At 35.3% G+C, this 13,381-nt stretch overlaps 1 protein-coding gene across 2 annotated transcripts in view; it reads left to right on the top strand.

Annotated features, from left to right (window-relative positions):
- Positions 1-13,381, top strand: part of LOC116576095 (complement factor H-related protein 4-like) — a 54,488-nt gene that overhangs the window by 28,859 nt on the left and 12,248 nt on the right. The window contains exon 2 of one of the 2 annotated variants that reach the window (XM_032317908.1): positions 330-524. The exons of the other annotated variant lie outside the window; for it this stretch is intronic. Coding sequence (XP_032173799.1) covers positions 330-524 — 195 coding nt within the window. The remainder of the gene's footprint in view (positions 1-329; positions 525-13,381) is intronic. 2 annotated transcript variants of the gene reach the window in all.

The raw sequence follows: 13,381 nt of genomic DNA, 5'->3' as shown, positions 1-13,381 counted from the left end.
CTTTATCCATTCATCTGTGGAAGGGCATCTTGGCTCTTTCCACAGTTTGGCAACTGTGGCCATTGCTGCTATGAACATTGGGGTACAGATAACCCTTCTTTTCACTACATCTCTATCTTTGGGGTAAGTACCCAGTAGACAACAAGTGTTAGAATGTAGAGAAACGGGAACCATTTTACACTGTTGATGGGAATGCAAATTGGTGCAGCCACTTTGGAAAACAGCATGGAGATTCCTTAAGAAATGAAACAATTAATTTCTAATTTGATTTTTTAATTAAGGTAAAACATTATTTATACTGTTCATTTTTCTTTTCTTTGTATTGCCAGCGAAGAGCTGTGATGTTCCAGAAATAAAACATGGACAGTTACATATTAGGTATATGTATAGATCACCCTTTCCAGCAGAGTTAGGGGCATATTTTTACTATACCTGTGACACCAATTTTGTGACTCCTTCAAACCATAGTCGGGGATACATTACTTGCACACAGAAAGGATGGGACCCAGCAGAACCATGCCAGAGTAAGTAAACCTTTTTCCAATTGTGTATCTGTAAATATTTCAAATAGTAGAGTACTTTCAAATAAGTGAGTACCATTAAGCCTTGTATGACAAAATAAGGCCAAAGGATGAGTTTTATGAGCAAAAAGGCTCATACACGTTTTTCTTTTTATAAGGAGCTCTTCATAAAAATCACTTTACAGATAAAGATAGAAGCTTTTCAAAAACACCAGTATCATTCATACGCATTTTAATTATAAAAAATGAAGATAAATAATATCAAATATTGATTTTATCTTTTTACACATTTGGTAGTAGCTTTAGTTTTTCTTGAGCTGCATGTTATTTTTGGATACTTAGATGTTATAGCTTAAATATTGTACAAATAGTATTCAACTTATTATTTTATATGTTTTTATGGGTTTTATGATTTTTAGGACAATGTATTTTCAATTATTTGAAAAACGGAGATTATCCAAGGTATGCAGAAAAATATTCCCAAGGTGAATCTGTGAGAGTTCAATGCAATTCTGGTTACAGTCTTCAAGATGAGCAGACTATAATGACATGTACAGAGAATGACTGGTTCCCTCCTCCTAAATGCATTCCTCTCATAAACCTCCCAGTATATTTATGGTTTTATAACCCACAATTTATTAACTGTAGCAAAATGTTTATATCAACTTTCTGATTTCTGCCAATGCATATACTCATCCTTATTTTTTCCAAGTATGTATGAATAGATATACACATTTATTGATACATATATAGCAAAATAAATGTTTACTGATAGGTATTAGTCAAGAAAACAGTAAAAGAAAGACAAAGAAGAAACCTATAATAATAGAGTGACACCAGAAGTGGAGGGAAAAAGATGGCAGCGGAGTAGGAGGAACCTAAGCTTGCCTTGTCGTGAATACACTGGGATAAGCATCAGATCATCCTAAACTCCCCAGAAATTGGCCTGAAGACTGACAGAATAAATTTGACAACTAAAGGTCATGGAGAGATCACATTGAAGAAGTAAGATGTACAGAGACACAGTTTGAAAGTGTGGCCTCAGCATGGCCACTGAGGTGGGGAGAAAGCCATGGTCAGACAGGAAGGCAAGGGACAGATAAACACACAAGGGAGCACATGGGGAAATGCATCACTGTGGCAATTGTCTTAGAAAGTGAGAGAGCCCAAATTTCATAATTCCTATAACCAGTGGGGTTTAAAGACTAGGATTTTAAAGGTCAGTGGCTCTGGGACAGTTCAAAGGGCATTGGGACTTGGAGAAAAGGCAACCAAACAGCCTGAGAACATATAGCTGGAAAGAGCAATATGAAGAGCACCCAGGGCACACAGTGAGGAGTTTATTGCGGAAAGGCAGTTTCCCCAGAGATCCCTTAGGGAACAAAGGAACTGGCAGGTGCCTTCTCTACACCCCCGACCCTTCAGCATAAACACAGAGCCACCTGTGGGTACCAGTCCAGGCCAGTGTTCACTACCTAACTTGCTCACACCAAGTCCCACCTCCCTGTGTTCCAATGGAAACACACTTCCAGTCATACTTCCCTCAGTCCCTGAGCAGCCAGCCTCCTCCCCCAGAAGACCAACCCAAACTGCTTCCCCCACCACATCTCCCAACCTGGAATTTTGGGGACCCTTGATTCCAGGAATGGTCATAAGAGGTCTCAGTTCACAGACACATAGTTAAAACTCACCATAGGCCAGAGACCAAATACTGACCACCACAGGCAAAGAGGGCCTCTACACTTGACTGACCTGAAGGATAAAGCAGTCAAGACACAACAGTGGTGTGCATACAGCACATACTGGAGAACTCCCTAATGTGCCAGGCCCTGGGACACAGGGGCCACAACATTGCAAGGCACTATAGAACCTCTTCTGCATAAGTCCATTACTCTCAAGAATAGGAGAAGAAGCTGACTTTCTGAACAAAGAAGCATGCACAGAAATTTAGACAAAATGAGAAAACAGAAGAATTTGCCCCAAGTGAAAGGACAATACAAAACCACAGCCAGAGATGTAAGTAAAATATATATTAACAATATGCCTGATAGATAATTTAAGGTAATGATTATAACGACACTCACTGGACTTGTGAAAAAAATCGAAGACCTGAATGAGACCTTTAACTCAGAGATAAAGAATAACATATCAGAGATCAAGGGCTCAATAAACAAAATGAGAAACACAATTGGAATGAACAGTATGCTGGTAGAAGTAGAGGAAAGAATTAATGACCTAGAAGACAGAGTAACAGAAAGTAAGCACAACAAAAGAGAGAAAAAATAATTAGGCAAAATGAGAAAAGACAAAGGGAACTCAATGACCCCATCAAATACAACAACATACACATTATAGGAAGCTCAGAAGAAACAGAAAGGGAAAGTGGGGCAGAAAATATATTTGAAGAAATAATAGCAGAAAACGTTCCTAATCTAGGGGAAGAAGCAGATATCCAGACCCAGGAGGCATAGATAACTCCCCAAAATCAACAAAAGCAGAACCATACCAAGATATCATAATTACATTGGCAAAACATAGTGATATATACACAATTTTTAAAGCAGCAAGACAGAAACAAACAAACAAAAAGACAGTAACATATAAGGAAAAAGCCATAAGGCTACCAGGGGAATTTCAGCACAATTTTCTAAATCAGAAGAGAGTGGCATGATAAATTCAAAGTGCTGAATGGGAAAAATCTGCAGCCAAGAATATTCTATCCAGAAGGTCTATTAATGAGAATAGAAGGAAAAACAAAGAGTTTCCCAGACAATCAAAAATTAATGGATTTCATGACCACTAAACCAGCCCTGCAAGAGATATTAAAGGGGACACTGAGTGAGAAGAGACCAAAAGTGACAGTACAAATGCACCAAACATAAAGCACTAAAAACGTATATTTATGTAAAAAAAAGCAGTCAAGGGATTCACAGAATAAAAGGGTATAAAATATGACTCCATATACCTGGGAAAAAGAAGAGTAAGAATGGGTTCAAACTTAAATGACCATCAACTTAATATGAATTGCTACATGCAGAAGATGTTATATACAAACCCAATGGTAACTGCAAATCATAAACCACTAATAAATATACAAATAATAAAGGGAAAGAAACCCAATATGTCACTAAAGAAAACCAGCAAACCATAAAGGAGAGAAAGACAAAAAAGGATCAGAGAAAATCTTCAAAAACAATCACAAAACAGGTAATAAAGTGCTAATAAATACATATCTATCAATAATGACTTGAATGAAAATGTACTAAATGTTCTAATCAAAAGAAATAAGTTGTCAGAATATATAAAACAAGACCCATCTGTATGCTGCCTACAAAATTCATTTTGGAACAAAAGTCACCTGAAGACTGAATGTGAGGAGATGGAGAATATTTATCATGCAAATGAGTGTCAAAGGAGACCGGGGTTATAAATGCTTATTTTGGACAAATATATGTTGAAACAAAGACTGTAACAAAACACAAGGAAGGGCAACATATAATAATAAAGGTTATGGTCCAACAAGAAGATGTAACAATGGTAAATATTTATGGAAGCACCATGGGAGCTCCCAAATTTAAAAACAAAAACAAAACAAAACAACAACAACAACAACAAAAAGTTTTTAATAACAAACATAAAAGAACTAACGAATAATAATACAATAATAATAGGAACTTTAACATCGCACTTACATCACTGGACAGATCATATAAATAGAAAATCAACAAGGAAAGAATGGCTTTGAATGACACACTGTTTATACAGTCAGAATATTCTATCATAAAACATCAGAATACACACTCTTTTAAAGTGCACATAGAATAAAGCACATATTAAGCCACAAAACAAGCTTCAACAGATTAAAAAATATCAAAGCCATACCATGCATCTTTTCAGAACACAATACAATAAAACTAGAAATTAACACCAAGAAAAAAATCCAAAAGACCACAAATACATGAAGGTAAAGTAACCGGCTGCTAAACAATGAATGGGTCAAGAGGAAATAAAAGAAGAAATGTGAACATTCATGGAAATAAATGAAAATAAAAACACAGTTCAAAAACTATGTGATTCAGCAAAATCAGTCCCAAGGGGGAAGTTTATAGCCATAGAGCCTAGCTCAAAAAGCAAGAAAAGTGCCAACTAAACAACCTAAGCTTATACCTAAAGGAGTTGGAAAAACAACAAGAAACAAAACCTAAAACCAGGAGAAGGAAGGAAATAATAAAGATTAGAGCAGAAATAAAGATACAGAAACTAGAAAACTATAGAACAGATAAATGAAACCAGGAAGTCTTCCTTGGAAAAAATTAATAGATTTGATAAACCCCTAGTCAGTTTTATCAAAAAGGAAAAGGATCCAAAAAAGTAAAATCACAAATAAGAGAGGAGAAATAACAGCCAACACCACAAAAACACAAAGAATTATAAGAGAATATTCTGAAAACTGCATGCCAACAAATTGGACAATCTAGAAGAAATGGATAAATTCTTACACATAAACCTACCAAAACAGAAACAGGAAGAAACATAAAAATTGAACTGACCAATTAACAGGAAAAAAAAAATGAGTCAGTAATCAAAAAACCCAATAAATAAAAGTCCAAGATCAGATGGCTTCACAGATGAACTCTACCAAATATTTTTTTAAGATTTATTTATTTTGGGTGGGGTGGGAGGGAAGCAGGAGAAGAAAGAAGGACAGAGAGAGAATCCAAGCAGACACCCTTCTGAGTACAGAGACTGACATAGGGCTTCAGCTCATGACTCTGAGATCACAACTTGAGCAGAAATTAATAGTCAGACCCTTACCTGACTGAACCACCTAGGCACCCCTCTACCAATCATTTAAGGGAGAATTAATACCTATTCTTCTCAAACTATTCAAAAAAAAAAAAGAAAAGAAAAAGGAAGGAAGGTTTCTGAATCCATTTTATGAGGCCAGCACTACCCTGGTAACAAAACCAGGTAAAGATTCCACAAAAAAAGAGTACCGCTGGTCAAAATTTCTGATGACACAACAGACAGAAAAATGACACATAGACACAAAAATCCATAACAAGATACTAACTGAATCCAACATACATTTTTAAAAAAAATACTCACCACAATCAAGTGGAATTTATTCCTGGGTTTCAAGGGTGAATCAATATTCAAAGATCAACCAACATGATACAGCATATCAGTAAAAGAAAGGCAAGGACTATATGATCACTTCAACAGATGCTGAAAAAAGATTTGACAAAGTACAACTTCGATTCATGATGAAAGCCCTCAACAAATTAAGGTTAGATGGAACATACTTCAACATAATGAGGGCCACATATGAAAAAATCTAACGTTACCCATAATGGGGAAAAATTGAGTCCTTTCCCCTTAAGGTCAGGAACAAAACAAGGATGTCACACCACTTTTCTTCAACATAGTACTGGAAGTCCCAGCCACAGCAATCAGAAAACAAAAAGAAATCAAATACATCCAAATCAGTAAAGAAAAAGTAGAATTGTCACTATTTGCCGATGAGATGGTATTCTACATAGAAATCCAAAAGACTCCATCAAAATCTGCTAGAACTGATCAATGAGTTCAGTAAGTTTTAAGTTACAAAATCAAAGTACAGAAATCTATTGCCTCTCTATACAGCAGTAATGAAGCAGCAGAAAGAAAAATTAAGAAAACTGCCCCATTTATAATTGCACCAAAGATAATAAAATACCCAAGAGTAAGACTAAACACAGAGGTAAAGGATTTGCCCTCTGACAACTATAAAATACTGATGAAAGAAATTGACGATGGCACAAAGAAATGGAAAGGCACTCCTTGCTCATGGATTGGGAGAGCAAATATTGTTAAAATGTCTACACCACTCAAACTAATCTACACATTCAACAAAATCCCTATCAAAATACCAACAGCATTATTCACAGAACTAGAACGAACAATCCTAAAATTTCTGTGGAGCCACAAAAGACCCTAAATAGCCAAAGCAAGGTTGAAAAAGAAACAGGAGGCATCACAATTCCAGACTTCAAGTTATATTACAAAGCTGTAGTGATCAAGACAATATGATACTGGCACAAAAATAGACACATAGATCAATAGAACAGAATGGAAAACCCAGAAACAAACCCACAATTATATGGTCAGATAATCTATGACAAAGATGGAAACAAAATCCAATAGGAAAAAGTCCCTTAAGCCAAAAGTGTTGCAAAAACTGGACAGCAACATGCAAAAGAATGAAACTGGACCACATTCTTTAACCCACTGAGCCACCCAGGTGCCCCTGGACCACATTCTTATGTCATATTCAAAAATAAATTCAAAATGGATGAAGTACCTAACTGTGAGACCTGAAATAGTAAAAATCCTAGAGGAGAGCACAAGCAGGAACTTCTCTGACATCAGCCACAGCAAGTTTCTAGACAGATCCCTGAGACAAAGGAAACAAAAGTAAAAAAAGAAGGGAGGGGTGGGGGAAGATCCTATTGGGACTACATCAAAATAAAAAGCTTCTGCACAGCAAAGGAAACAACTAACAATACTAAAGGGCAACTTATGGAATGGGAGAAGATATTTGCAAAAACATGCCTGGTAAGGGGTTAGTATCCAAAATATAGAAAGAACTTATAAAACTCAACATCAAAAATCAAATAATCCAATTTAAAAATGGGCAGAAAACATGAAAAGACCTTCTCCAGAGAGACACAGATGGCCAACAGACCTATGAAAAAATACTCATCATCACTTATCATCACGGAAATACAAATCAAAACTACAATGCTATATCACCTCACACCTGTCAGAATGACTAAAAGCAACAACACAGGAAACAATAGGTATTGACAAGGATGTGGAGAAAGGAGAACCCACTTGCACTGTTGGTGGGAATGCAAACTGGTGCAACTACTCTGGAAAACAGTATGGAGTGTCCTCAAAAAGTTAAAAGTAGAATTTCCATATGACCCAGCAATTACACTCCCCAGTATATACTCAAAGAAGAAAAACACTTACTCAAAGGGATTCATGCACCCCTACATTTATAGGGGTGCATGGATCATTATAGAAGCATTATATAGAATAGCCAAGATATGGAAGCAGCCTAGTGTCTATTGATTGATGAATGGAAAAAGAAGAGATGATATAAAACAGAATATTACTCAGCCATAAAAGAAGAATGGCGTCTTATCATTTGTAACAAGATGGATGAATCTAAAGAGTATAATGCCAAGTGAAATAAGTCAGAGAAAGACAAATACCATATGATCTCACTCATATGTGGAATTTAAGAAACAAAACATATGAGCAAAGGGGGGAAAGTGAGAGAGAGATACAAACCCCAAACAGAACAAAACAAAACAAAAAAAAGAAAAAAATGACTCTAAACAACAATGTGATAGTTACTAGAGGGGAGAGAGGTGGCAGGGCCAGGGGGATGGCTGAAATAGTGGATGGGATTAAGAATTGCACTTGTCATGATGAGCACTGGGTGTTGTATGGAATTGTGGAATCACTATATCATACTCCTGAAACTAATATAACACTGTATGTTAACCAAGTGGTATTAAAATAAAAACTTAAAAATTAAAAAAATAAAATAAAATCTTAAAAAAGTAAAATAATAAAATAAAAAATAAGAACTTGAACACACACATACACATATTTAATCTAGAAAAAATAGAGTGACATCAGCAACATGGGAGAATACAAGTTTCTATTCTTCCTGGCAAAGAACACCAATTTTAACAATAACCCACAGACAAGAGCTTCTTTCTGGGAATCTGGGAATCTAACAGAAGATTCAGCACACTGTTAGAGCAAGAAGATCCAACAGTGGGTGCTTTGAAGGGGATGAGAGGAACAGTTTTAATGATCTGAGTCACTCCTCCCCCAAAGTGGCATGGTTCAGTGCCAGGAGAGACCCACTCAGCCTGCAACTTCTCCACTGGAGGGAAGAGTGTGTGAGTTAGAGTCTGCTTCCTCACCTGTGTGGGTCTCTGACCAAAAGGCCCATTTCTTTCTCACCACATCCAGAATACTCAGGTGATCTTCATGACTTAAGGAATTGGGGAAAGCTTGGAGCACAACAATCAAGCCTCAGAGGTCATCAAGGGACAAAGATCCTACTAACTACTTGGCACTAACCACTGGAGATGACTGGCCTACCGATCCTGCTCAACTAATGGTACCCACAACATTCCACACACTGCTATCCATTGGTCAGTACCTTGTGTACACCCCAAAGGTAGGGAATGCAGCAGTTTTTAGATGGCTAGTGAGCATACCTAGAAAGCCTAACTGACCCACAGGAGTGCTAGAAAGCACATACTTGAGCATTCAGCATTAGAGCCAGAAAACTGGAAGCTGGCTATGCAGGTTTAAAAGAAGGCATACAATCTAAGATTTCCCTCCCAAGTTGTAGTAAAACATAGGGAGCAGATATATCCATATAAAAGTTCTTTAAAATGCCTCAGAATCCCTTACAGGTGTGATAGAATGTATTTCTCTCCCAAGGTCAGTCAGGAAAGACTAGAGAACATGCGAGCTTCTTCAAAGATGAAGGCAGCAATGCAAGACTTTAAGGAACATGAGAAATCAAAGAAACATGACACTAACGAAGAACACAATAATATTCCAAAAATGTACCCTCAAATAATGAAGGTCTATGATTTTTTCCTGATAAAGAATTCAAAACAGTAGTTTTATGGAAGCTCAGTGGGCTATAAGAAAACATAAAAAAGAGAATTCAAAGGAGTCAGGAAAACAATGAGGTAGAATCATAAAAGGAACCAAACAGAAATTCTGGAACTGATGAATACAATAAATGAAAAGAAAAATACAACAGAGAGCATCAACAGCAGACTTTATAAAGTAGAAGAAAGAATCTGTGAAGTAGAAGAGAGGTCATGTGAAATTTCCTAGTCAGAGGAGAACAAAGAAAGAAGAATTAAAGAGTAGAGAGAGCCCATATGAATTTAGGAGGCTATGAGAGGAAACATTTTAGGCATTGTGGAAGTCCCAAAAGGAGAAGAGGTGGAGAATGGGGCAGAAAGTTTACTTAAAGAAATAATGGCTGAGAATTTATCAATCCAGGAATAGATATGGACTATCATATCAAGAAGCTCATAAGTTCCCAAGCAGATTTAACCCAAAGAAATCATCTCTAAGACACCTTACAATAAAACTGCATAAACCAAGACAGAGAATTTTGAAAGCAGCAAGAGAGAAAAAAATACCTCACGTACGAAGGCAGTTTTATGAGAGATTTTATAGTGATAAATGCCTACACTTAGAGAAAGAAATGATTTCAAATATACAACCAAATTTATATATCAAAAAAACTAGAAAAGGAATAAAGTTTAAAATTAGAAGAAGCAAGGAAAAAACAGAAATCAGAGAAGAAATATGTGAAAGAAAGACCCAAAAAATCAACAAAGTTAATACCTACCTTTTTTGAAAAGATAAACAAAATTGACAAACCTAAAGCTGCTAACCTAAGAAAAAAGAACATAAAAGAAACAAAATGAGGAAAGAAAGTGGAAACATTCAATTGATGCCACAAAAATACAAACGTTCATAAGAGAAAATCATAACCAATTACACACCAATAAATGAATAAAGAAATGAATAAATTCCTAGAAATTCAAAACTTGCCAAAACAAAATCATTAAGAAATTAAGAAATCTGAACAAACTAATAACAAGGAACAAGACTGAATCATTAATTTAAAATATCTCTGCAGGGATGTCTGGGTGGCTCAGTCGGTTAAGCTGCAAGTATTCAGCTCATGTCGTGATCCCAGGGTTCTGGGATCAAGACCCACATTGGGCTCCTTGCTTAGTAGGGAGCCTGCTTCTCTCTCTCTGCATCTATCTGCCTGCCATTCTGCCTGCTTATGCTCTCTCTCTCTCTCTCTAATAAATAAATAAACAAAATCTTTAAAATATGTCTGCAAAGAGGGGCGCCTGGATGGCTCAGTGAGTTAAGTGGTGCCTTCAGCTCAGGTTACAATCTCAGGATTTTGGGATTGATCCCAATGCGGGGCTCCCTGCTTAGCAGGGAGTCTGCTTTTCCCTCTCCTTCTGCCTCTCCTCCCCTTCCACTGATGCTCCCTTTCTTTCTCCCAAATAAATAAATAAAATCTTTAAAAAAAAAACTCTGCAAAGAAAAGTCTGGGACCAGAAACTTTCATTTTCATTTAAAGAATAATTAATACCAATTCTACTCAAACCATTCCAAGAATTTGAGGGCGGGGGCTTCTAATACCACTTTACAAGATTAGCATGAATGTTAGTTTCAAAACTAGACAAGGACACTACAAGAAAAAGAAATTATAAGCCAGTATTGCTGATAAACATAGCAGAAATGCTCAAAAAGTATTTGCAAAGTGATTCAACAGCTTATTAAAAGATTCATACATCATAATGAGTTGGGTTTATCCATGGGCCTCAAGATTGGTTCAACATAAGCAAATCAATAATATGATAAACCCAATTAACAATACAAAATGTAAAAATCATATAATCATCCCAATAGATAGAGGAAAAACATTTGACACAGATCACAATCCATTTATGATATCTCAGCAATTTGGTATTGAAGAAATGTACCTTAACATAATAAAGGCCATAAATAAGAAGCCTATAACTAAGATTATATTTAATTGTGAAAAGCTGGAAGCTTTTCCTCAAGGATCAGGAAAAAGACAAGGATACTCACTTTCACCACTGTCGAACAAAGGGAAATTATAGGTACCCAAATAAAAAAAATAAGTAAAATTATCTCTGTGTGAAAAAAAAAGAAAAGAAAACAAAGCAAAACCCTGTTATAATTCATAAATGAATTTAGCAAAGTTGCAGGGTACAAAATCAATACACAAAAATCTGTTGTGTAATGAATAATGAACTATAAAAAGAGAAATTTAAAAAACAGTACCATTTACAATAGCATCAAAAGTAATAAGATAGATGCAGAATAAATCTATCCAAAGAGATGAAAGACTTGTATCCTGAAAACAATAATAAAAGAATAAAATAAATTGAAGAAGATATAAATAAATGGAAAGATAGTCCATGTTCATGGATTGGAAGAATTAATATCATTAAAGTGTGCATACTGCCCAACAGATACAATTCCTGTCAGGATCCTGCTAGCACTTTTTGCAGAAATAGAATAAACAATCCTAAAATTATGGAACCAAAGACTCCCAAGTAGCCAAATCAATCTTGAGAAAGAAGAGCAAAGCTGGTGCCATCGTGCTTCTTGGTTCCAAACTAATATAGAGTGATTAAAATGAAAACAATATCATATTGGCAGATCAACTGGCAGGAACAAAATTAGGAGCCATAATTAAGCTCACATGCATATCCTTAATTAAAATTTGATAAGGTAGCCAAAATACACATGAAGAAATTAGTGTCTTCAGGAAAGAGAAAAGTTGGATATCCACAAGCAAAATAAAGAAAAAGAAAAAGAAAAAGAAACACTATAATAAACCACTGACAAAAATTAGCTCTAGATGAATTAAAGACTCAAATTTGACTTGAAACCATGGAAGTCCTAGAAGATACACAGGGAAATATCTTCTTGGCACTGGTCCAGGCAAAGATATTTGTTGGATATGACAGCAAAAGCTGAAATAAGTAAATGTATCAAATGAAAAACTTCTACTTAGCAAAACAACAGAATAAAAAGGTAACCTATGGAATGGGAAAAAATATTTGTAAGCCATAAACCTGATGAGGGAAATATATATATACATTATATACATATACATATATATGCCTATATATACATACACACATACACATACATATTATATATATATGTATTACATATATATGTGTGTATAAGTTGTATTATATATATACAACTCTAGAGCAAAAAAAAAAACCCAAGCCAAATAAAAATGAGCAAACATTTAAGTAAACATTTTTCTGAAGAATACATGCAAATGGCCAATTGGTACTCAAAATCACTAATCGTCAGGCATATGAGATCAGAACCACCATGAACTATTTATCTCATACCTGTTAAAATGGCTTTTATCAAAAAGACAAGAGATAACAAATGTTGAGAATGTGAAGTAAAGGGAACACTTGTATACTTTCAGTGGGAATGTAATTTGTTATAGGCATATGGAAAACAGTGTGGAAATTCCTCAGAAAGTTAATTGAACTACAGTATGATACAGTAATCTCATCGCTGGGTATATATCTGAAGAAAATGAAATTAGTATCTTGAAGAAATATCTGCTCCTTCGTGTTCATTACAGCTTCATTCACAATAACCAACATACAGAAAAAAACTAAATATTTATGGATGAAAGGATAAGGAAGATGTGATAAATATATACATTTTTTTCAATGGAATACCATGAGAGAAAGTAAAATTTTGCTATTTACAACATGTAGACAAATAATGATTAAACTTCAAGTCTAACTTATATATAAAATCAAAAGAAAAAAAGAAAAAGTCAAATTCATAAAGCAGAGAGTAAAATAGTAAATACCAGTGGCTTGCAGATGGGGGAAATGAGGAGACAGTGGTCCAAGGTGTAAGCCTTCAGTTATAAGATGGAGAAGATCTAACATACAGTCTGATGACTATGGTTAGTAATAATGTGTTGTATAGCTGAAATTTGCTTAGAGAGTAGATATTAACCATTCCACCCACAAAAATAAGTAATTATGTGAGGTGACTAATGCAATTTTAATTTTTTTCCAAGTGTATATGTGTACCAAGTCATCTCATTGTATACTTAATATATAGAATTTTGTCAATTATACATCAATGAAGTAGTAAAGAAAACCATTAATACAGTACAAAAGATGAGGAAATAAGAATGAAAGTATAAC

Source organism: Mustela erminea, chromosome 17 (genome assembly GCF_009829155.1).
Source record: "Mustela erminea isolate mMusErm1 chromosome 17, mMusErm1.Pri, whole genome shotgun sequence".
Taxonomy (NCBI): domain Eukaryota; kingdom Metazoa; phylum Chordata; class Mammalia; order Carnivora; family Mustelidae; genus Mustela; species Mustela erminea.
This window is presented reverse-complemented; position numbering and strand designations above follow the sequence as displayed.